The sequence below is a fragment of the Caretta caretta genome, chromosome 11 (assembly GCF_965140235.1).
Source record: "Caretta caretta isolate rCarCar2 chromosome 11, rCarCar1.hap1, whole genome shotgun sequence".
Taxonomy (NCBI): Eukaryota; Metazoa; Chordata; order Testudines; family Cheloniidae; genus Caretta; species Caretta caretta.
In genome coordinates, this window is record NC_134216.1 from 11,473,188 (window position 1) to 11,499,607 (window position 26,420).

Consider the following 26,420-nt stretch of genomic DNA (forward strand, 5'->3'; position numbering starts at 1 on the left):
ATGGTTAGATTGGAAATAAATGTATTTCCATACTCCACAAACTATCGAGCGTGCAGGAGAACGTGGGCCGCTCATGAACTATTCATGTTGGGCCAGATTCTCAGTTGCTGTCAATTAGTGCAGCTCCATGGAAGACAATGGAGATATGCTGATTTATACCAGCTGAAATTTCTGAGGCTATTATTTGTGGTGAGTGGTTGGTTACCTAAAGCACACGGTTTTGTTTCTACTCTCTGAATAGTAACTGAAACTTTTACAAATCAGAGCTGTGTAAAGAGGGATTTCAAAATTCACCCAGCAAGAATTGCAACATAGCTTTATTATGGAATAGAACAAACAAAATGAGTGCACTGATCTGTGTGTGATCCCCAACAATTCTTGTTGTAAAAGGATTAGGGAATAAACTTTTATGTAGCCTCTCTGTTATGCTTTCTTCAGTTTACTATCTCATATCTGCATCTAGCCCACCAGAAATCTCCTGTAGCACTGGCTTTGTTACAGAATTTTCTGCACTTAGCTGTACCGTCTATTCTATACCATATTTATGGTATGGTAAGCCTTCCATTTTAGGTATGTCCTTGCTGCAGAGTTAGCCTGGGTGATCAGCATCCAAGTTATCCTAGCTTGGGTGTGCCACACTGCAAAGTCACACTTGAGTTACTGTGTCCTCACTGGTGCTGTATTTACCCATATGTGTCACTAGGACTTCTGGGGCCATGCCCCATGGTTATTTTGTGCTGCAGTAAGCTGAGCCACTCCCAGTGAATTGTGGGAGAAGCTGTCTTTCCTTCTGGGCACACAGAAGTCACGGACTATCAGCACTTGAATGATTAATCCTGTGTCCATACTGCAAGGTGGGTTACCAGCCTGAATAAAAGCAGAATATGGGCTTCTAGCTCACACCCTCAGTCAAACCACCTAGCATGGGCTAAAAGCATCACTTAACCTGAATGAGAGTTTTTTGTGTGTGGAGGGGAGGCGGGGTTAGGCGAATAAAAGCCCAGGCTAACTCTGCAGTGAAGAGATACCCAAAATGAATCGGCGTTGTGACTCCTCTGTGCCCCTTTAAAATTTTAGTGTCCTCCTCATGTATGCTGCACAGTGTGTTCTATAGGGTAGAAAAAAATCTTGTGTGCAAGAAAGAGTGAATAGAACTGAAGAAGTTCCTGTCTGACTAGTGGACAGTTTAATCTGGACTAAAAAGGTAGCCTATGGAGCAATCAGAGCAAATTGATTTTTTTTCCCCCCTGATGTCACAGGCTCAAAGATCCATGGAAGTTAAATAAAATTTAATACAGAAAGTCACAAAATTAGCCAAATTAGGCAATATATCAAAGTACGCTACCTAGCATAGAATAATCGGTCTAAAGTTAGACAATTAAGTTTATGACAATAAAGGGACTGTTTCTAGGTCTGATTGTCCCCATCAGAAAGGGGAATAAAGCTACAGCACTTTCTATGTGACACAGAAAGGCAGCAAAGTTGATGCTAGATTTGAGGGGCATAATTTTAAGAACAGATTAAAAGGCAAATCCTAGAGAATTTTAAAAAAGCACCTTCCAGGTTTTTAGGGGATTAACCCAAGCATGGAATATCTTGATCAATAAAGGCAATGTATAATGGTGTCTTAGCCCAAAAGAGGGATCAGGAAAAGGAGGCTCTCATTCCAAATTAAAATATTTGAAGCAGATGGTCAGGAAATGCATTTTTTCTCCCCCCCCCCCCCCCCGCCCCAAGGTGAGTCAAACATATGAAATGGCCCTTCCCAGAGGGATCATTCCCTCAAAAAGCTGGGGTCATTAGAAAAAAATCCAATGAGGTAGCAGGGGAGGACTATGAACATGGTAAACAAATAGGCTTGGCCATAACATCCACAATTAGATATATATATTACCTTTTCCACTGCTGCTGGCCAAGCATGATTTTTTTTAGCATCTACAAAGAAAATTATGCCCCCCCTCTTTCCTTCTCTGCCCCCCTTTTGTCTTTCAAATGCACCTCATTTCCTGTCGCAGCTTTAAATGAGTCTTTTGTCCTGTCACATGGCCCCAGCTACTCTTAGTCACAAAATAGTACTTTACATTTCTACAGCACTTTGATTCGGGGACCAGAAAGCACATTACCACCATTCATGAACCCCTATAACATCTGTTTTATAAAGTGGCAAGGAGTTGCACCAAAAGATGAAGTGACCTCTCAAGGTCACACATGGAGTCAGGGGCAATACCAGGAATAGAACTTGGTCCCCTGTTGTAACCATTGAGCTAAACTCCATCCAGATCTTTCCATAAGATCAGGAACCAGCAGGGGAAGGACTGGTTACATTGAAAGGCCGTGGCTGGCCGTTGGGAATAACAGGCTTGCTGTCCAGGACAGCACCATGTAAGCCAATGAGATGAGTGAATGCAAGGCTGTGAAGCAGGCACCCTGAAGCTCTTTGCCTTCCTAGAGTGGTGGGAGGTTTTTGCCCTTGAGTTGGGGTGGGTCTTACGAAAGGAAGATGTAAATGGGAGGGGTCTCGTTTTGTTCAAGGGACAGAGGAGGGAGGGATGCCCAGCTGCAGTTTGGGAGATGGAAGTGGGAGGGGGCTGAAAATAACTACATCGAAGTGCTCCACGGGCTAGGGAAACAACAAATCTGCACCTCAAAAAAATTGCTACCATGTGCTACCACATTTCTTTTGTGGTGAACATACCTGAGCTGGATTTCATACTGCCCAGCCTGACGGTGCTGCACATTCCTCATGATCAGCGTGAAGATGTCCTCGTTTTGCAGGATCTCGCACTCTGCTCCCGACATTATTTCCTGCCCATCTTTAAACCAATGAACTGTGGGGAAAGGGTCTCCAGCAATGGCACAGGAAATAAGGACATTCTGTCCAGGAGCCGCTGTCACAGATCGTGGTTTGCTAATGAACCAGGGTTGAATACCGTCCTGAGGTTCTGCAGCGCACAAATGGAGGAGCAATGTGGGATTCAGAAAAAATAAGCAAGAGAAATGGCCACACCCTAAGTGTGAGCATCCAACTGACTACACTATATGATTCTATGATAACTATATGCAAAGTAACCACAGGGTCACAAGGGAATTCTGAACACTTTAGGGTATAATCTTCGAACCTGATAACACAGCTGGCCTTTAGCCTTGCATGCAACTCTTAGTAATACTAATATTAAGCAGTGATAGATCACATTATTGGCCAGATTTAGACCCATGTTACAAAGTTGCCCTAAATGGAAAGCGGAGGATTTCTCTAGTGTAGAGGGACAAGCTGGGAGCAGGGGTGGAGTCAGTGGAATGTGATTCATGGGGCTGTTACAAGCTAGTGTAACAGATCTGCCATGAGGCTGAACCCTGAAGGCTGAATCCTGGGTCAGGCAGAGAGGGAAAGGCAGACAAAGCCATTGCAAACCCAGGTGTGCCAGTCTGCTGTATCCAAGGAGTAAGCCCCATCGCCTCCAAATCATTTAGAAACATTAATTTATCAGATAACTCCTGGGAAGTAGGCATCCCATTTTAGGGAAACTGAGACAAGGAATTCAGGACAATGTTTGGAACTCTGATTTTTGGGTGTCCAAAGGGAGACATCTTGGGCCCAAATTTCAAAAGTAATGAGCACCCCAGAATTCTAAATAATGCGAATGGGAGCTATCGATGCTCAGTGCATTTGAAAGACCAGACCAACCACATCAACTTGGGCCTCCAAAATCAGAGAGAAACTGAATGAAGATTTGACTTATCGAGGGCCCCAGTGAAAGAACCAACACTGGAGTGCCTGAAGACTTATGGCTGCTTCTTATATACTTAAGTGACTTGACCATGCTACATTCCTCTATTTTTCTTTAAAAAGAGATGGTGCTGAGGGCACCTAAAGCCCCATGCACTTAGTTTAGGGCAAAGCCCACGCCCTGTACCCCAAACCACATTAAGGATGGGATTTATATCACACAGAAGTTGTCTTCTCAGACTTTGTTTATGAGGTTGTTTTCAAATTGCAGATTCCAAGTATTCCTCGCACATTATTCTTTCGCTGCTAATAATAAAAGAAGCCAGCATGCCTGGCTCCTGGGCAGGTTTTCCAAATGCCCAGTGCTTTAATTGGAAAGAAAAACAGCATTAATGGTTTACAGTAAGTCCACAGCTAACTAAGCCTTGATAATCAGAATCTGTAGTAGTATTTAGCATAATTCTTGCATTGTCCTTAGCAATAGTGTGCAGGGATGAGGTTTTTAAACTGTAATGTGAAGTCCCATAGTAAAAATGGAGAAGTTGCTTCTGCTCAACAGCTCTTAACCCAAACACACAGATTTGAGTGCTCACAGCATCCACCACAACATACTTTACATACACTATCTACTTTAAATAGACCCTCATCCAGCAGACTGGAATACCGTCCTCTGTGCTCTTCCTAAATTCAGAGAGCTTCAAGCTTCATACCTTGTACAGTCAAAGTTGCTTGGGTCTGAGTTTCTCCTAAGTCATTCCATGCTTCGCAGGTATATTTGCCTGTGTCCTCAGGGAATACCTCCTGAATGTACAGGCTGTATTCATTGCCTTTCTTTTCAAAGTGAAAGTCTTCTGTCTCTTGGATTTCTTTCCCATTGTGCAGCCAGATAATTTCAGGAGGTGGGTTAGCTGAGCAACACCAAAAAAATAAAAGGCATCAACACAACTGAAAAGAGACGCAACCTCATCAGCTTCTTAGGATCTCAGAAAAGGCCCATTTCAGCCATGGCATAAGCAGGCACAAATTGCACTGATTACCTATTGCGTGCTGTACTTTTTTTGTGCTAGGACCTGGATCACAGCTCATGAAACACTCTGAAAGACATCCGATATAAACACAACTCGGCTTGTTGCATTATCTCCCCTGCCAGAGCTCCTTTTTTATTTACTGCCATGTATGGGATCAGCATGGAAACAAAACCCACTTGTAAAGTTGAATCTGTATCTGCCGCACCCAGATTCAAGCCAGAATCATCTATTAGGGTCAGAATGGAAGTGATCAAAGATTGTGATTTCAGGTAGGGAAGAACTGGCAGAAGAAATGGTTACTTACTGTAACTGTGGTTCTGTGAGAGGTGATGCAGATGTGTGTGCCACTCAGGTGTGTGCGCACCCGGCACACCAGAGCAGTGTGCCTAGCAGAACAGTAGGAGGCAGTGCTGCATGCCCCTAGCCCCTCGCCTGGCTACATGAGGCAGTGCTGCCTTGACCCTCTGTCGGTTCCTTCACGCTCAGCACCCAAAGACTAGGCTCCAATGCAGAGGGGACAGAGTGTGTCATGGAATACACATCCACATCATCTCTAAGAACCACAGTTACAGTAAGTAACCGTTTCCTCCTCTTCAAGTAGATGCAGCTGCTTATCCCGCTTAGGTGACTCACAAGCAGTACCCACCCCGAGAGGCAAGGCTCGGATCCTATCTAAACAAGGACTGCCAGACCGCCCTACCAATGTTTGCATCCATGCTGGATGACACAGTAATGGCATAATGGTTCATAAACGTTGGTATGGACAACCAAGTGGCAGCCCTGCAAATGTCCAATATTGAAACATCACTGAGGAATGCTATTGACATAGAATGAGCTCTTACCTGCTGAGGCGGTATAGTCAAAGCTATTTTGTATGCAGTCTTGTTACAGGATGTTATCCACCTAGAGATCGTTGCGAAGAGACCACTTGCCCCTTGATATGATCCGCATATGACACAGATGAGGCGAAGCACGAAATGGTTTAGTCCTGTCCAGGTAGGTTAGACATCTGACATCTAATGTTTGGAGACTATGCTCTCCAGGGATGAATGTGGCTTAGGAAAGAACACAAGTAAATACACTCCCTGGCTCAAATGAAACTGAGAAACCACATTAGACCAATTATTTTGGGTGTGGCGGTAAAGTAACTTTTTCTTTAGAGTAGGTTGGGATGGAGAGGAAGGGATATGGGAGGCTGAATCACCAGCATAAGAAGGCCGGAGAAACAACACTGCCTCAGCCATGCCAGGGCAATGAGGTTGAACTTGGCCCAATCTGCTTTCAGCTGGAGGATGACCTGTGGAATGATTGGGATCGGGGGGAAAAGTGTACAAGAGAACGGATTCCTAGCTGAGATAGAAGGCATCAGTCGGGGAGCCCAGACTGAGGCCCTCTCAAGAGCAGAACAGACAGCACTGCCTGTTGTCCCTTGTAGCAAACAGGTCGATCACTGGAATGCCCCATGCTCCTAAATGACCTGTGCGATGCTTGTCTTCAGGGACCACCCATGACTCAGGAAAAAATTCCTGCTGAGATGGTCTGCAAGGAGATTCTGGACACCAGGCAAGTGATCAGCTATTGAGTGATACTCTCCTCAATGCAGAACTGCCATAACCTGATTGCCTTTTAGCAGAGCACCCCAGAGTGTGCTTCCCTTTGCTCCCCCTTGCCTGTTGACATAATACATTGTGGTAGTATTGGTACGTAGGTGAACCATGGAGCCCCTCATACAGTCCAGAAAGGCATGACCTGTATTGTAGATGGCTTGAAGCTCCAGGACGTTGATATGCAGTGAGGTCTCCTGCTCTGACCACAGAGGGTGGGGTAGAGAGAAACTGGATGGCATAGCCAAATCTGATAGTGCTTAGGACCCAGCTGTCAGTGGTAATCAAGCCCCAAGCATTGTGATAGCTAGCCAGCCAGTTCTGAACAGAGGCGATGACTTGGACCATTGCTCTGGACAAAAGAGTAAAAATGGGAGCTCAGGGCATCAGAGGGGAGGGGCGTTTTGACTGGCCAAACCCCGGCCCTGAATACTTTCTCTTCTGAGACCTATGCCCCTTTCTGAGGTAGAGCCATTGTCTTGGGGAAGGGACAGGCGGCTCAAAGGTGTGTTGCAGACAGTATTGTTGCTGCTGTTGACCTCCATAGTGGCACCTTTGCATTGCGGGAAATATACACCCCCCAGAAATGTAACATAACCCTAGAATCCTTGAAGTGGAGTCTTGTCCATCTTGTCTGAAAAAAGCACTCAGCTGTTGAAGGGCAAATCCTCCTTAGTCTGTTGCATGTTGGGAGCAATGCACACATTCTCCAGCAAGGACACCCTTCTCATGCCCCTGCTGAGGCTATCACTCTTGTCAAAGTGTCTGACATTCAGTGTGGACTGTAATGTCTTAGCCACCAAACAGCCTTTGGCGACGAACCCCTGAAACTTCTCCTTGGAGGCTTCAGACAACTGTTCTGCAAACTTAGACACAGCTGTCCAATTCACAAAATCTTATTTGGACAACAGTGCCTACTGGTTCACAATCCACATTTGCAAGGAAGAGGAGGTTTAGATCTTTCTACTCCTTGTCCTTAGAAGTGGACTTAAATCTGCCCTGCCAGGTTCTATCATTCATGGCAGTTACAACCAGGGAATTTGGGGCCAGATGGAGTAAATGCCCTCAAATCCCTGCTCTGCTACAAAATAGCATTTCTTCAAGCCCTTTGCAGGAGGGAGTACCAAAGCTGACGTGCTCCAACGAATCTTTGCAGGCTCTAGGAGCACATAGCTAATAGAGAAAACCACTCTCCCAAGGGCAGGCGGCTGCAGGAGCTCCAACAACCAATGGGTATTCTCCTTCAGTCCCTCCTCCTGAATGCCCAGGGAAGCAGCCACGTGCTGCAAAATGTCCTGGTTGGCCTTGAAGTCCTTGGGCACTAAAGGAAAGGAAGAGCCAGGCACTGTTGAATCAGCTGGAGACAAAAAAAAGAGGCTATTAACTGAAGCAGGCTGGATCCTGTTCTTGGACTGATGAACCTGGACAGGATGACTCTGGAGGCTCTGTAAGGGGAAAGCTGAACTGCTGCAGGTCCAGGATCAAATCAACAGTCCCTGCCACTGATCTACCTGGTGATCTTACCTTAGGGTAAGCTGAGGGAGTGCGACCTCTTCAGCTGAGTGTCCCATGGGTGCCAGGAGTGGTAACAATGCAGCTGACAGTGATGCAGTGGAGGGTGGCAAGTGCTGCCCCAGTAACACTGGTGGCACTGAGCACAGCACAGTAACAAGGAGTTTCCTGGTGCTGAGGAGGTCCTGAGCCTGGCACTACCCCACTTCCACAGGCTGCAGAAGGGAAACACTGGGGTGCAGTGCCAACAGACACCAGTTCAGTCGCTCACCCAGCCACCAGGGCTATAAACTAGGTTAGCCTTGGAACAGTTCTGGACCAAGGCAGAGCTCAGGACAGAAAGGCAGAGGAGGTCCACTGCAGCCTGATATGCCACCAGCATGGAAACAGCTGCTGCCGACGTCACCCTTATAGGTACCAGACAACAGAGACTCCAGAGCTGGAACCGGAGTAGACAGTACAGGGTCTCTAACCTCCCTACACAGTACCGGGGAGTGGTGAGAGGGACCTGCTCCACCCTGCATGCTGGCAATAATACTGGGTGGGTCCATGCTCTTTCTGGAAGAGAAGAGTCTCCATGAGATCCGGAGTGGTCTCAATTGGCCTTATGCAAACTTTTCCTTGGTGCACTTGAGGGGGGGAAATCAGCTCCTCCATCTCTTCAGTGAAGCACTAGATCCAGAGTGCAAAACAGCAGCAGTTTCAGAACCTGAGGGCGACCTTCAATCTGATATAGGCCTTGGTGTTGAAGCGGGCCATGTGGCCTGCAAAGTTCCCTAGCCACCTGAGTCCATTTTGTGGATGATTTACAAATTGACCATCACTCCCTGACATGGGCCTTGCCCAAGTACAGCAAGCATTGTACATGAGTATTACTCTCTTCCCCCCCCCCCCCCCAACAGACAATGAAGGTATCACTAGGGAAATACTTAACTAAAGGTAATTCACACTAAATCTCAACCAACACTAAAACTAAGGGAACTAACTATATACAACTAGAAAAGTCTCTCAACTATAGAGAGAGAGTTTATGAAGTTAAGAACCACACAGCTGTGACTCTAGCCACAGGCAGTAAGAAGGAACTGAGGGGGGTTGAGGTGGTGCTGCCTCATATAGCCAGGGGAGAGGTAATGAGCACTGCCTCCTAAAGGTACTGCAAGGCAAAACTCTCTGGCTCCAGTGTGCTGGATCCTGAGTGGAATACACAGCTGCATCTACTTGAAGAAGCAGCAGATGAACACCAAAAGAAACAGATGCTAGCTTAAACGAGAGGTCCCCAGTGAGAGCACCAAGTATAATGACAACTTTTGTCCAAAAGGCTGTTTCCCAGTCACCTTCTCGAATTATTGTAACAGGCAAAATTATTTCCAGTAGAAGGTTTTCCATGAGATGTTGGTTGCTCCATAGGGAAGATCTTAGCCAAAAGGTGGTAGGCTTGGGGTTTGTTTGTTTAATAGTTCAACTCTGGGTCAAGCAGGTGAGACCCTTACTCACACTGGGCAGTACTTTACCCCTTGCACCATCCCATATGGACTAAATAGGACTGCTCAATAGTAAGGTACTACTCAGTGTGAGTAAGGGAATCAAAGAGCCATGGATATCAATAGAAATGTCTGTGATAGGAGGTAACGTTGAGTATTTTTTAGTACAGCTCTTTTGGAGATAAAAAATAATAAAGGTGTGAGCTATAAAATGACATTTTAGATCCTCTGATCAAAGTTAGCTGCCAGAGATTTGTGTTACCAAAGTTCATACTAGGGCTGATCTGTCTTCTACAGCACTAATCTTGCACCAGCTGACAGCAGTTCAATCTTGTCTGGTTCACAGCACAGGCTATTATGAGCCCTTCAAGACTTAATTTCAATTCAACAACAAGGAGTTGATATTATTCTGCTTATTACAATAAAGAGATCCTTCTGCAGATCTGAACACTAACAATAGACAGTGTTCATCCACCTTCAGGCTCAGTCCAGACAACCCTAATTTTTACTTTGTTAAAATTGGCTCCTTGAAGCATTATATTTAATTACAAAGTCTCTCTCAGTAAGACATAAAAGGCAAACACTACACATTTTAATTATTTGGTAGGTCTAGCATCCAAGGTTTTTCTTTTAAATAATGCTGATACTTTGTTACTCACCTGATACTTCCACAGTCATTATTACTTGGCTTCCATCCATGACCTTGAGGTCAGTCAGGCCTTTAAGGAAGACTGGTGCAAAGGCGTTGTTTGTCTGAACAGACTGTGTGCTTTCCACTTTCTTGCTGCTTTTCTTTTCTGTGGAATCAATGGAAAAACAGACAGGTCTCTTACTGGAAACTCTCTCAATGCATTTTAGCTGCTCTTCGACTCAGGGTGATTTCAGTTGGGTGGTCTCAGTCCAGTTCTTAGACAGGTATACACGTCACCAAAACCCACCACCAACATGGCTGTCTCTCCTGTTGGCAGCCTCAGAAGAGAGGCCAAAGACTGAGTGAAAGTATTGACTGAAGTGTCCTCCCTCCCCCAATCCTCCCAGCTCAGAGTTCAGGTATATTGGCAGGATAGCATGGAGACATTTAAACTCATTTTCCTTAATACACCTGTCCTTATGCAGAGACTTTGTCTCCACAGCTGACAATCCAGTTCCTTTCATGAGTGCTAAATTCATAGTGGAATATGGAAACCCACCTCACCCCTCTCCTGTATTACACTCAGCAAATTGTGTGATGATGGGAAAGATTCCTTACTGCCCCCGAGGCAATTGGCTTATGCCCTGAAGGATGAGCTATGTTTAGCCTTACTTTAGGGTATATAACTAAACTACAGCTCCTTTAGTTAAAAATTATCCAGGATTGTTGGAGACTCCTCCTACAGTCTGTCTGGAGGGATTCATATGGTGTGAAATCAGCTTATTTGGCTAGATCCTGACAGATGCATCAGATAAGGGTAGGTACTTCTGCTCAAAAGCTCAGAGGAAGTGCATTTATGGAGCCAATGTACTGGCGGTGGCCAAATATAGCAAGCCATCAAATATCTGTCAGTCACTTGGGAACACTTGCTGTTTGATTTATCTTGTGAGCTCGCTGAGGGTAGAGATTGTGCTGTCTTGTACAGTGACAAGCACATACTCATGGCCCTCCATAAACAAGAACAGCTTCTTTTGTGTCTGTTCCCATCCAAGAGATTTTTGCCCTAATTCTCCCTAAAGTATTTTTGTCTAAGAGGAGCCTTTTCTAATGGTTTTGTCCCAGAGGCTTATGGTATAGGAAGTTTTTCCATAGGGATGGATAGCAAGAGATTGAAGCTTGTTTGGTAAGAAATGGGGGAACTCAAACCTACTGCAGCTGAATGTAATGGGCTTAGTTTTTGAAATGCCTAGTTTTCCACCATGCTTCATTTATCTAGCACCTATTTTCAGTGCGAGTGGCATTGCGTAGGTAAAATGGTCATGCTTTTGGTTCAGGCCATCTCCAGTAACAAGCTACCAGGGTTTGTTAGCTCCCCCCGTATTTCATTCTTCACTCATGGAGAATGTTAGAGAAAGGAAGTGCTGGAAAAGGACGGCTGCATTGTGCAATCCAAGCTAGTTTCCTCTGCTACATTTCTAATGCCTGGCAAAGCACCACATACAAAGGAATAAAGATCGGGGGGAGAACAGCCATTAAAAAGGGGGGAGGAAGAGAGAAATAGAACTGGAAATGGAGAGCAGAGACCAAAAAGGACACTGAGAAATAATGCTTCTAGAATTCCCTTTATCCCAGCATCTCCTAACATTTTACAAATACAGAGAGAAGGACAAAGGCACCACGGGACAGGCAATCTAAAGAAGAAGGAGCAGGAAGAACACAAGGGTGAAAACAGCATTGTTACTAACAGTACTCCACTAAGACTGACCAGGACATTTATTTAGAACCTTTGACTCCCTTGTTCTGTATAATCTAAAAACAGGTGAATTTCTGTTCTGTTTTCAAGAGACTAGCACTACACAGTATACCCAGAATATGTTATAAACTGGTTTAGTCACTGCAGATGGAATATGTGAAAAACAAAACCCAAAAACAATGTAAGCAGCATTGAGTCCTCCGAATGTGCACCACAAAAATGCATGTTTTATGCACTGGAATAAAACCATCTGTTTATACAAAGCTGTATCAAAGTTAAAGGACATCTGCAGTAGTGGTGAAGAGCAAACAAACCCCTACAAATAATTACGTCTTAATTATAACAAAAAGAGTGATTATAAGTTTAGGCTCCAGTTTTGCAAGTTGTTCCAAGCAGATGAACCCCACCATACACATGCAGCGTTGACGACTTCACTTGGGCTGTGTGTGGAAGGAAGGCTCTCCCCATTCATAGCAACTTACAGGATCAAGATCTAAACAGCAATCTGCCATCGTGACTGGCCAATGCTGACCAATAATACCTGACACTTTAAGGTGAAGTGCAGAGAGCTAAGCACCGCTTAAATCTCATACAAGGTGTAGGTTAAATTTAAGCAGTGCTTAGGCTTGTACCAATCTCTACACAGAGGTGAATTTCACCATTACAGAAAGCATAAAGGTATTTAAACCATGTTTAGCTCAATAAAAGAGCTGGAAGAGAAAGCGTAAAAGGGTATAAACTAGTGAGGGAGAAGAATTATGAAGGTGGGATAAGGAGGAAATGGGATGAAATTATGGACATGAAAAATTAGGCTGAATATCATTGGGGGGGCATTTCTAAAGCTGAGCAGTGTCTCTTCAGGCGCAGAAAGAAAGACACTGTGTATATTATAACCTCTAGGGAGACATTCCTATCCTTATAAACATGTTCTGTATCAATACACAGATATTGTTTTAAACTTCTCCTTAAGAATGTATTAAGCCTTTCAGATTTACTTTAAATAGTCCACTACTTAATTTCTCATTATATTTTATGACCCAGTAGTGGAAATGACACTTTTCTGATGCTTACGCTTGTTAGACTGCACATATGGCAGGGAAGGCAGCTCTGTAGCAATGGATGTGAGCATTTATGAGACCCTGACAGTGCTCGAATAGCTCCTAATTGCATCTGTTCTGAGGGAGAATTCCATAGGAAATGAAAAGTGCAATCAAAGAATCATAGAAATGTGAGACTGGAAGAGACCTCAGCAGGCCATCTCGTCCAGTCTCTTACACTGAAGCAAGACTAAGTATTGTCTAGACCATCGCGCACAGGTGTTTGCCTGTTCTTAAAAACTTCCAATGACCAAGATTCTACAATCCCCCTTGTTCCAGTGCTTGACTAGCCTTACATTTAGGATTTTTTTCCTAATGGCTAACCTAAATATCCCTTGCTGCAATTTAAGCCCATTACTTTTTGTCCTGTCTTCAGTGGATAAGGAGAGCAATTTATCACCCTCCTCTTTATGACAACTTCTTAATGTACTGAAGACTTTTATCATGCGGCCCCCCACATTTACAATTCTCTTCTCCAGACTGAACAAACCAAATGTTTTCAATCATGGCTAAGATAACTAGTATTCCCATTCAAATTATGACACCTAGTAGTCGCATGACCATAGTGCCTAGGGGCTCTAGGTCATAACCAGGACCCAACTGTACTAGGTGTTGTACAAACACAGAACCAAAAAACAGCCCCTGCCCCAGGGCTTACAATCTAATTAGAGTGCAATAAATGAACGGCTGAAGAGACTGACTACAAAGAAACCGGAACATACTTTTTTCAGACACACACAGCACTAACAAAACCGATTTAACCCCCCCCCCACCACCACCACCAACGATGTGTCTTACAAAGCACAATCTGATTTTAAGCTATTCCTGTTCAAACACAGTGTGCTGCACGCACTGGTATTTTAAAGCAGGTTATCATCATTGCCATTTATTTCTAAACTTGAAAATGTCTTATTTTATAGAGACTTAAATTCTGGATTTTAAACACCATCTGTTTAAAAGGAAACCATGACCACTTATTCCATGTAATGTCCCATCCTCTAAAAAGGACAGAAGACACTGGATATTAATTATGCTTAGGAAAATTGAATGGATATGCTGACAAAGCTGTGACTGCTAATGAACACTAGACTCTGACAATATGGGTGTTCTCTTGCTGTATCGCCGGCTCTTAGTCTAAAGCCACACTTTCTTATTTTGGGATCCAACTTTACAATGTGATGTGCTAGAGTGGAATGCTTTACTCATGCAGCATGCTTGTGCTGGAGGATTAAATTGCAGGATCTGGGCCTTAATCATTACCCAGCTCTCCTTTTGTAAATCACATATTGCAGTACAAGGTTGACGAGGTAATATCTTGTATTGGACCAGCTCTTCTTCAAGTCTCTGTGTAAGCTTGAAAGCTTGTCTCTCTCTCCAACAGAAGTTGGTCCAATACAAGATATTCCCTCGCTCACCTTGTCTCTCTAATATCCTGGGAACAACATGGCTACAACACTGGAAACAATAATGCATTACAGTAACTTAAAACCTGCTGCAGACTGCATTCTAATACTTCATGACTTGTTAGCAAGGCTGCACAAGTATTTTCCTAACTTACTTTGGAAAAAAACCTATTTTCTTCAGTTTCACACACATTATTTCACCTTGCGTAGATTATGCTTCCAAAATGTCTTGTGATGTTTTTATGAAAAAAGATAAAACATTAACAGGGCCTCTATAATGACAGGTTAAATAAATAACTCGTGCCCATTTATGATGAAAGTATATAGGCACTATATGTTTCCACCGTGTATTGAAAATATTTAGCTAAGTATTTTGACTGAGTTTTTTTCTCTTGGAAAAAGAGTGACAGCTTGCACTGAGTCCTTGGAGTAATCTCAGGATTTAACAACCCACAAATGCAGACTACACCCACTCATACCACCACCAGTCACCAACTAACCACAGACATGGCATTGGGAATTGAACTAGTGACTTTCCAAACACTTGAATAAGGGGAGGGTGGGGGCGGGACCAGGGCCGGGACAAGAGAAACATAATACTCAAGAACAAAGGGTTGACAGCACACCCTCTACAACAAGAGGCAGGTCTTGGGGTGGCTTGGGATTTCTTTCTCACAGACCCCTTCCCCCAAGCCCTTTCTGCCATATTAACCCAGGAGTTCAGATGCTTCTTTGAACTGCTTCCTTTTCAGAAATCAGACTGGAAATCTTATGAGAGCAGTGTCTCACTAAACTTCTGGCAGGAACAACTTCTCCTATGACATTTTTTGGGCATTTCTGGTGCCAGAGGTAGAGAGGCAGTCAAATGGGAAAAGAGTTAATTGAAAAATCTGGAACCTCAACAAAGGTTGGTTCGAGGTTTTGGATGAAGGCCCTAATTTATCCCCATTTCTGCCTGCACTCCTAGCCTTGATGCACCAAATGTGAAATGCAGTAACCTCAACCTCAGCTAGTGTTAAGCATTACAACAAACTACATCCTTCTGACTTCTCTCCTCCATTTTTTCTGATTCACTGTTCTGTTGCTTTATCAGCCCTAGATTTAGTTTAAGAGTAAAAAGCCAGAAGCTATCACATGAGAAAATTGTCACAATGACAAAAATAACCTATTGAACTGTGGGATGTTTATTTTTTTTAATGAATTTCAGCATAGTTGCTGCACTCAGCTCTCCTGAATTATGTCTTTACAATCCATCCCAAGTGCTAGCAATCAAGACGGTTAAACAGATGGGTAAATGGTCTGATGAAGCATTAAGGCAAATTTTATAAATCTGTTTTTAAAAATGTAATCAGTTTAACAGCTGGGATATTTTACTGTAATTTATAAAAATAGGCACCAGTTTAACAACAGCTGTTTGCTTCATACAGGAGACCAAACAATGCAGGACAGTATAGTCTATGCTATCCCTTGAATTAACTCTGGATTTTCAAAGAGACTATTGATTATCAATAAGATTTTGGTGGTGAACTCCCTTAGGCTCCATTGAAATTCCCAGTCTAAAAGTACTGATCTTCCTCCTATGCATAGAGCTTAACAATTCTTGCTGATGTCTTAAAACCAGTTTTGATCTGAAGCTCATTGAATTCAATAGAAAGACTCCCTATGATTTTAGTGGGCTTTGGATCAACCCTTTATGAACTGTGGTGGATGGATATTTTATTATATATATACACATACATATAAAAATCATGCAATTCCTGCATTTATCTCTTCCTTGTGGTTTTAAAACTTAAGATCCTTGGGAAACAGAGTAATAGGATGCAGAGCCCAGAGGGAAAACAAATAGATTCCATAATTATCAGTCCAAAGAGCACAGTCCTTGGCCTGGAAGACTAGAAACAGAAAGGGAGGCATTTGAAGGCTACATTATACACCCACATGTATCTTATACCAAGCAGGAGTAATATAGGATTTTCCCACAGTGTTTCCTCTCCCATAATGATTCACTTTTGATTAGAAAAAGCCACTTTAACAGGCATCCAATTCTTTATTTATTAAAAGAACAGCCATCGAGTGCATTAAATCCAGAGAGATTAGAGACAAAGTTCAAATGCTTCTGACTTCCTACTAGACAGGCAGGGTCCTAGCATTTTTGGAAAAGGACAGGAAAGAGATCCATGGTCTTTCATGCACAGGTATACAATTTCTATTCTGTCCTCATTTGTTTGCGGGCATAAATAATCAACACTATGTAATTCACCTCTCTATAGCTGCTGCGCCGATTCTTTACTGCCTATAAAAACACCTACTCTGATGAATAATACTTTGAAATTCTATCACTTCTTTTGATTTCAGATTGCAACAGTGCTTTACATTAATTGAACCTCCACATCTCTGTACATTGTAAATTATTATTTCTAGACTTCTAAAAATCTAGCCAAAACACACTTGGACTTCGAGAAAGTCTAGATCTGTATCAGAACTCTATGGTTTGAGTGCATCTTCAATTAGTAGATCCATATTACAGAAGGGTAAATTGAGGAACCCACATTTATTGTTTATTATTATTAAATATTTGCAAATAGTGCCACTGGTGAACCTAATACTTGCAAGAGAAAATTAATGAGAAATTCATGCTGCACTATAGAGTGGGTAAACCTACTACATGCCAGTTGTGTAATTTATTTATATATATATTCAGACATTTGTCTGAAAACATGCAACAAATAAATCTCTTCTAATATGGAAAATATACATGAGAGAAGAATAACAAACATCACTAAGCAGACCATGGCCTTTTGATTCCTAAGTCTGGCACCAAAGTTACATTGAGGCACATGGGAGGATTTGGATCCAATCTTTTTCAAAGCTTGAACATGATCAGAGATGGCACCTTGGTTCCACCTTGTCTCTACCTACAATAGGTAACTGCTAAATGTTATCTCCTAAAAAAACAAAGTTTGGCTTCACTTACAGCAATCCTTAGAAATGTACATTGCGATAGTTCGCAGTATTTGTAGCACTGGAATATTGACTTCTGTGTCAATCCCTGTTGTTCCTGCCTAGGAAAGTAATCTTCTAGCATATCAAGTCTTTAAGCATGGCTGTACTCTAAAAAAGGGACTATATATAAATGACTTGTATGTGGCTCTTCTCTCATGTTATAATTAGTCACTTGGGCTGATGTCAGGGCCAAAAAAAGTTTTTTTTTCTTTTACTTTTGTGAGGCCTTTTCTTCTTTTACTCTTGTGAGGCCTGCAGAACCAACACAGCTAATAGGGAGTTCATCTGGGGATGCTAGTGGTAATCCCAAATGAATTTTGAGCACAAATTGGAGTAGTTAGACTTGTGCCCCTGTTCCATTTTCGTAGGGAGAAACTGTGCCTATCAGAAAGAGAGGCGGAGTCCTGGTCCCTTGAAAATACACCCCAAAATTCCAGAATTTTAAGGTAAGCTGCCGTCTCCCTTCAGCCAATCTGTAGGATTTGTAAACCACACAAAGTTGAGAAAAATGGGTAAAATCCTATTTGGGAGTTTTGCCATTGATATTAATGGGGCCAGGAATTTTTAGTGGGTCTAATCAATCATCATGCTTCAGAGGACAAACAGATCACTAAACGAGGTCAGGAAGGAATTCCCTCTTTCATATGGTTTTGCATAATTAGCATAAAGCCCTCCACTGCAACTTTAGTTAGCTGCTATTGGGAACAGAGTAGGGAACAGAGTGCCAATTAAATGGGCTACTGGTCTGTTTGGCTATGGCAATTTTAATATTCTTGGTGTTCAGTGGCAACAAACATTCCTTCTATTCTCAATACTCTAAGTGGGCATAAAAGTACACACACAGGGCCACTTCCCTGTGAGGAGCAGAGAGCTATCAACCCCCACTGAAATCACTGCAACTTCAGGATGCTCAGTTTGTCACAGGATCAGGCCTGAAGCCAGTTACAGTCAAGGATATGCAAAGAATGAAGTGTTTGCTGCCTTGTACGCAGAATGCTGCAAACCTACTGTTTAGTCTTATAAAAGACTTAATTATACCAGAGGAATCTGTTTGCCAGAGTCATATGGCAAAGCAGACAAATAATGCCTAGCCTGACCCCCCGGTAGGGACTCTCTGAGCAGCGTTTACCATTTATGGTGTTTAAATATTGTTTTGGCTCAAAGGCTAATAAATCAAGTGAGCTGAAGAGAAGACTTAACTCCAGAAATCGCTCCTTGTGAGCAAACTCAGACAACGAAGCTGCAGTTTCCACTAACATCTCTCCGACACAGATTCACACACATGTACAGTTAAAGTTCTGTAGCAGCCTCCTCAGCCATCAGCTGGAATTACACACTTACGCAGGAAGGTGGAACTCCTTTCTATTTCCAATGTAAATATCACCAGCTGTTAGCAGGTCGCAGATTAACACAGCTGTCAACTCAATAAAAAAGAGGGCTGATTACATAGAAAATTGGTATGGGTTGACATTCATCTAATTTGTCCCTCATTCTTCCTAAAAGGCATTTTTCTGTCTTAGACCTAAATTCATGTGGTCAACACATTCTCTGCAAGTTTTGCACAACTTGCAAATTTGGTTAAAACCACCACAAGAAATAATCAAATCTCTGTGTGCTTAGGGTACTTCAGGCCAATTTTGCTTTTAAAGAAGCCCATGTTTTGTCTGCTATGTAGCATGTACATGCAATGGCAGTTAAAGATCTAGGGAAATGACAAAAACAATGAGGAGTCCTTGTGGCACCTTAGAGACTTAACAAATTTATTTGGGCATAAGCTTTCGTGGGCTAGAATCCACTTCACCAGATGCATGATGAAGTGGGTTCTAGCCCATGAAAGCTTATGCCCAAATAAATTTGTTAGTCTTTAAGGTGCCACAAGGACTCCTCGTTGTTTTTGCTCATACAGACTAACACGGCTACCACTCTGAAACCAGTGACATGACAGTTTCCTTTAGACACCCAACTCCCATCACTTACGCCTGCATTTAATGGAGTGCCAGATTTAAATATCAGATCTTTGGGGCAGGCTTTTTGCTCTCAGTTACCACCTATGCCACCTCAGTTTAAGATACAGCATTTACAACGGTGTAACTGATGGCAGAATTTGGCTATTAAAAAAGTGTTTAGTCTTGATGTGTGGCGATTCAGGCACACTTCTCCCATTAGTGACAATGGGAGCTATACGTATGGACAGAACAGAATGGACCTGTTTGCTGTAGCAAAACTAAAATAGGTCACCTCAATCTGTGATATTTACTGTCACAGAATATCAAGACAAGAGTAACTTTTAAGAATAACTTAAAAGAGAGTGTTTGGAGTTAAACAGGGACAAAATTACATGAGCTAATAACCCTCAGGAAAAAAGGGTTGGGCTCAGGAAAAAAATTCTCCAGGTATATTATAGAAGTTTTACTTTTTAATCCACAACGTCTAGGTTAGCCACCATCAGAGATGTGACACCAGACTAACTGGATTGTTGGCTTATTTGGCATTTATGTTCTGTAAAGATGATATAGAATTATAGTGACCTTGCTTACAGTCAATTGGTTCTTAATTTGAAAACTGAATAGGACTAAGAACACACCAAGATCCAGGGTTATCTATGCAAAGAGTGAGTAACACGCCACACGTTCTATGATCTTCAATGCAACTGCAAATTAGAGGAATGCCTGGTTAGCTTGAAGCTACACGGAAATACTTCCCATGAAATACAACTGTACAAGCTTTCTAGGCTTTATTCCCTAGCTCTGCCACTTTCACCCATTGTTGACCTACAGTAAGTCACTTAATCTCTCTCTGCCTTACATTCCTCCAACTGTAAAATGGATAAACACTGCCTTCAGAGAAGTATTAGGCTTAATGTTTATAAAACAATAAGATCCTCAAAGAATGGTAATAAATAGGTGTTAAAATATTGAAATTACTGAATGCAGGAAAAAAGCATACTTGCCCAATTGGACCGCATTAGCCAGTACGTGTCTTATAAATATTTTTGGAGATGCTGTAGTGTTTCTTCCACCCTATGGGCAAAATTTGTCCATGGTGTGGAGAGCAGCATAAGATGCTTAGCACTACTTAAGCCAAGCATAGGGACTGTGTTGATTTGGTGTTCTGCTACCAGAATAATTTCACATGGTTGGCTGCCTTAAATGTTTACTGCACTCAGCTCTGGGGCTGGCTCAGGGCTGACTATGGGAGGGCTGCAGATCCATGCTTACACCAATCCAGTGGCCTCAGAACTTTGCACAAGGGTGGCAGAAAGGGGTTTGTCCATTACTCCTGCCTAACCTCAATGCACACCACCTGCACAGTAGTCCAACATTCAGGTTTTGGGTGAGGTGAATTTCATCCTGCAGCAACTAGTTAAGGATACAGGTTTCTACTAATAGTAGGTTTGTGCCTTTGTTTTCAAAGGAATATCCAAATGACCTAGTACAATCCTGTTGTTCTATTTCAATTCACAAAGTGCCTCTTGGTTCAATCTCTGATCAGATTTGGTATGGAGTTATCTACCTAGTGCATATACGGTGCTGTTCACCTGCAGATCTCAAAGCACTTTAGAAAGGAGGTCATTGTCATTATCCTAATTTTGCAGCTGGGGAAACTGAGGCACAGATAGGTGATGCAACTTGCCCAAATTGAGGGGAAAACTGGCTGTGTGACAGGTCTGCAGGGTTAAATGGAGCCACAAAATTTTCAGTCATGTACCAGTACCAACTTTTCTGTACATAAAAATGTCACAAGTTTTACTCGTATCTCGCAGTGCTGCAGGGCTAAAAATGGGGGTTGCATTTGACTACTGGAAAATGAGAAATTCATAGCACCTCAGTAAAATAAGAAACTCGCTTCCAGCCCTGGAAATTCCTGAAATAACGGACTTTAAATCACATCATTTGTAGGTATAGAAAAACTATTTGAGCTCAATTTTAAAGAATTATTATATAGCTCCCTCTGAGATCTGTGCAGCTGGTCTGATGGTAATTCAGACACCTAGCATCACAAGTGGAGGATGGGGGATACAAACCTTTCTATATACTCACAAAATCTAGTGTTTCTGTAACACTTCTGGCATATATAGAATGATAGTGTGGTACAGAAGGCTAGATGACCTCCCTAATACACAGTTGGCTGTGTCACCATAAGTAACTTGATCATTCCCAACTCCTCCTGATGAAAATCTTGGTTCAGCAAGCTATGGAATCACGTTCATAAGGGCCTTCCTGATTAAGAATTGACTGAAGCACATACTTAGGTGCTTTACCGAATGGGACCACAGACTTTACACCACAGCGTTGTGTGGTCCCTTAACTATACATTCTCGCTGAGCAGGCAGGAGAGCTCTGCCTATCATCTTTGGCCTGATCTGACCCCACTCCAATGGAACATGGGATTCTAGGTCTTGACTGGATAGTGGAGACCATCTCTAGGGCCCAAACAGTTGGTGCTTTGTTGTTCTAGGAATTCAGTTAGCAGTTTTCCAGAGCTCCTAAAACATTTGTAAAATAGCAGCATTGTGGACATGAACTTTCAGAGAATTAGTCAGTCAGAAATGCAGTATTTCAGCTCTGAACCTCAAAAGTGACCTTAACACAATCCAAAAGATTTCTTTACTGGCTGTGCACTGCTGAGGGGTCCCTTCAAAGCACCCCCCATTACTGCTCTCTGCTCCATATTTACCCCCACAATCTGTCTGATGCATGTATCACTTTGAGCCTTTTCCCTTTAGCTAGTTGACTCAAAGACAAAAGTCTTGGTCAAGAGAAGCATCCTCACGTGTCCCTCCATTGCTTCAGTTTCCCTAAACTCAAATCGCCCATTCACCTCCTCTGTCCATAAACTTGATGCAACCATTGATCCTGAACTTTCTTTTCTTCTCACCCCGGCAACTTTGCTCATGCCCACCACTGGTCTAGTGCCATTTCTGCATATATCCTCGCTTACACCTTCATATACTGTCCCCTGACTCTCTCTCTCTCTCTCTCTCTAGACTCCCCAGGCCTCCACTCGTTAGATATCAGTATGTACAGAAAGCTCCTCATAGATACAAAGCAGCATACTCACATTACCCTAGCCTCAAAACTATCCATTTGGCTCTCAGTTCACCTCAGGGACCTGTTTAATACTGCCCTCCTTGTACACGTAGCAACTAGGGCTGTCAAGCGATTAAAAACATTAATTGTGATTAATCACACTGTTAATAGAATAACATTTAAATATTTTTTGATGTTTTCTACATTTTTCAATATATTGATTTCAATTACAACACAATACAAAGTGTACAGTGCTCACTTTGTATTTTTTATTAAATATTTGCACTGTAAAAAAATAGTATTTTTCAATTCACCTAATACAAGTACTGTCATGCAATCTCTTTATCATGAAAGTTGAACTTACAAATGTAGAATTATGTACAAAAAAAACTGCACTCAAAAACAAAAACAATGTAAAACTTTAGAGCCAACAAGTCCACTCAGTCCTACTTGTTCAGCCAATTGTTCAGACAAACAAGTTTGTTTACATTTGCAGGTGATAATGCTGCCTTCTTCTTGTTTACAATGTCATCTGAAAGTAAGAACAAGCATTCACATAGCACTGTTGTAACCAGCGTTGCAGTAGTAGGTGACTTCTGATAGAGCCAGAAGAGTTCCCAGAAGTCACCTACTACAGGACAGGCCTAACAAAGAAAATAACAGAACGCCACTAGCCGTCACCTTCAGCCCCCAACTAAAACCCCTCCAACGCATTATTAAGGATCTACAACCTATCCTGATGGATGACCCATCACTCTCACAAATCTTGAGAGACAGGCCAGTCCTTGCCTACAGACAGCCCCCCAACCTGAAGCGAATACTCACCAGCAACCACATACCACACAACAGAACCACTAATCCAGGAACCTATCCTTGTAACAAAGCTCGTTGCCAACTGTGCCCATATATCTATTCAGGGGACACCATCACAGGGCCTAATAACATCAGCCACACTATCAGAGGCTCGTTCACCTGCATATCTACCAATGTGATATATGCCATCATGTGCCAGCAATGCCCCTCTGCCATGTACATTGGTCAAAATGGACAGTCTCTACGTAAAAGAATAAATGGACACAAATCAGACGTCAAGAATTATAACATTCATAAACCAGTCGGAGAACACTTCAATCTCTCTGGTCACGCGATTACAGACATGAAAGTTGCGATATTACATCAGAAAAACTTCAAAACCAGACTCCAGCGAGAGACTGTTCAATTGGAATTCATTTGCAAATTGCATACAATTAACTTAGACTTGAATAGAGACTGGGAGTGGCTAAGTCATTATGCTAGGTAACCTATTTCCCCTTGTTTTTTCCTCCCCCCCGCCACTTCCTCAGACGTTCTTGTTAAACCCTGGATTTGTGCTGGAAATGACCCACCTTGATTATCATACACATTGTAAGGAGAGTGATCACTTTAGATAAGCTATTACCAGCAGGAGAGTGGGGTGGGGGGAGAGAAAACCTTTTGTAGTGGTAAACACCCATTTTTTCATGGTTTGTATGTATAAGAACATCTTCTGTATTTTCCACAGTATGCATCCGATGAAGTGAGCTGTAGCTCACAAAAGCTTATGCTCAAATAAATTGGTTAGTCTCTACGGTGCCACAAGTACTCCTTTTCTTTTTACATTAACCCAATGGACTACAAATGCTCAGCTAACCATTTTAACCATTATGTAATTGCTCACCTAATGATTTTACCTGTTCTGTAATTGTTTGGCAGAGCTTGTAGATGTCAAAGTCGGTCTCATGAGTGGCCTCAAGCAATGGGAACCAGGATGGATGCCATGCAGAGGACTGAAGCATGTGATTGGTTTTCTCTTTCCCATTCACTCATATATATAGAGGCAACAAGGCTATCTCATGAGCACAAGTATATAATAACCACAGGCTGGTCTGGGAAGCCATTTGCTTGTGGATGTGAAGTTCAATACAGTTAGACTGAAAGTACGTTCCAGTGTATATCACAGGAAGGGTGAATTCATAACTTCAGCTAGAATCTCAACAAGCATTAAAAGTACAAAGAATTACTTTGTACAATTATGAGGTTTAGAGTTAAAATCCAAGCCCATTTTAATTCTATTAAATACAAATTGCATCCTATTCTCAGGTGCTTAGGGTCTAATTTTCTGAAGGGCTGAACACCTGCAGCTCCTACTGATTTCTCCTGCCAAGGTCTTCCTGACAAGCCATATCACACCTGTTCTGAATCCATATGCACAACAATACTTTCTGAAGAGCTTTATAAAATCAGGCTAATTTCACAGAGATGGTTTTAGCAGAATGACTTTTTGATTTACAACCAGTTAACTAATCCACATCCACTACTTTAGGAAACTTTTTTATGATCACAGTGTGACCTTGTTTTTAAACTAATTTATACATATTTTATCAACATTGTTTTTTTAAACATATTTTGGTGATTGCATTTTGTTCAGCATAGACTGTTTGACAAAAGAATGGGACACTTCTGTGAGGCTGGAAGTCAGAGATGAAAAGGCCTATTTGAGCACTCAGTCCATCTCCCTGCCAATGCAGGATTGTTCCAAAGGTGACTGTAATTCGGTGACAGTCTGAGTACCTTTCCCAGAGCTGAAGAGTTCTGTGTAAGCTGGTCTCTCTCACCAACAGAAGTTGACCAATAAAAGATATTACTTTACCCACCTTGTCTCTCTAATATCCTGGGCCCAACATGGCTATAACTACACTGCAAATAATATCTGTTCTCTGTCCCAATAGTAGGAAATCACAGCATTTGACCATCTTATATGGTGAGAATACCATCAGATTTAGATGGGTTTTTTAATTAACTACACACTGAGTGTACATAGAAAAACAAAGTTGAGCTTTTACAAGAAATATTCATGTAATTCCTACTTTTCAGCTTTTGTTCCTTCTGAACACAGACATCCCTCATTTCCATACAAATTTAGTTCCGCTTTTCCTGGAAATTGTTTACGTCATTAAACTGTCTTTAGAAAACATCATTCATGCTGATAGAATGAGTCCTACATCATTTAAAACTTGCTCATGTGTTTCACTTTTGTCCCTCATTTTTGATTTCTAGCCTGCATTTTGTGTTCCATGTTTGGACCCTGGGCGTCAAGAGATGGGAATTTGTTTAAAAGGACGCTTAATCCTACAAGGCTTGCAGCTGTAAGCGAAACACATAAATAGAGGGCTGGAATATTAACACTAAGACACTGCTAAAATACATGGATGACTACATTAGTTCTGATCATTAAGGCAACAAAAATATGTTCTTTCACAGCTAGTCCTGTAGCCTTAGGTGGCCAAGGAGGCTTCCTAGATTAATAGCTCAGTATAACTTTTTAATGTTTAACATGACTGATCTGTATATTCTTAAAAATCTTCTATTGCCTCTACCAGTTACACCACATTAGACAATAATGCTTTCAGATAAAGCTACACCTCTGCACATCTGTAACCAATGTCAACATTATACAAGTACAACATTATACTTCATGTACCTCAGGCAGAAATATATATTTCTGTGACACAAATATGCAGGATTTCACTTAGGCTTCAAAGAGGCTGACTGCGGAATAATCAGTGATAACCTCGTTTAAAGATTATTGTCCAAGAGAGGTCACTCTAAGATGTAAAAAGAAACAACCTACTAAGCAAATGCAAACAGAGGGAAAAATCTCCTACCTGAAAGCTTGTCATCCACTAAACTACGTATCGTGGCCCCACTCACACTGGACTGAACAGTGGCAGGAACAAAACCAAGCTGTTTTCCAGAAAGCATGTCCCTTCACTGCTGTGATAAAATGGTTACAGCAGAGACTGACCGGCTTTCAGGTGACTCTAATCTGCTTGTCCACTGATCAATGAATGCCTACACTAATCAGATTATGAAGGCTACAGGCTACCCAACACAAACACTTACTCTAGAGAGACTGGTTTCAGAGTAACAGCCGTGTTAGTCTGTATTCGCAAAAAGAAAAGGAGTACTTGTGGTACCTTAGAGACTAACCAATTTATTTGAGCATAAGCTTTCGTGAGCTACAGCTCACTTCATCGGATGCATACATCATCAGTATGCATCCGATGAAGTGAGCTGTATCTCATGAAAGCTTATGCTCAAATAAATTGGTTAGTCTCTAAGGTGCCACAAGT

At 42.2% G+C, this 26,420-nt stretch overlaps 1 protein-coding gene across 5 annotated transcripts in view; it reads right to left on the reverse strand.

The window, feature by feature from the left end:
- The window catches only part of MYLK (myosin light chain kinase), a 335,337-nt gene that overhangs the window by 101,819 nt on the left and 207,098 nt on the right, over window positions 1-26,420 (reverse strand). For 4 of the 5 annotated variants that reach the window (XM_048869056.2, XM_048869054.2, XM_048869057.2 and 1 more), the window contains 3 exons: window positions 10,012-10,149; window positions 4,438-4,635; window positions 2,696-2,942 (listed from right to left, as the gene is read on the reverse strand). In XM_048869056.2, coding sequence (XP_048725013.1) covers window positions 2,696-2,942; window positions 4,438-4,635; window positions 10,012-10,149 — 583 coding nt within the window. Of the gene's footprint in view, window positions 1-2,695; window positions 2,943-4,437; window positions 4,636-10,011; window positions 10,150-10,542; window positions 10,561-26,420 lie in introns of those variants that run through there. The other variant, XM_048869058.2, reaches the window with a different exon arrangement.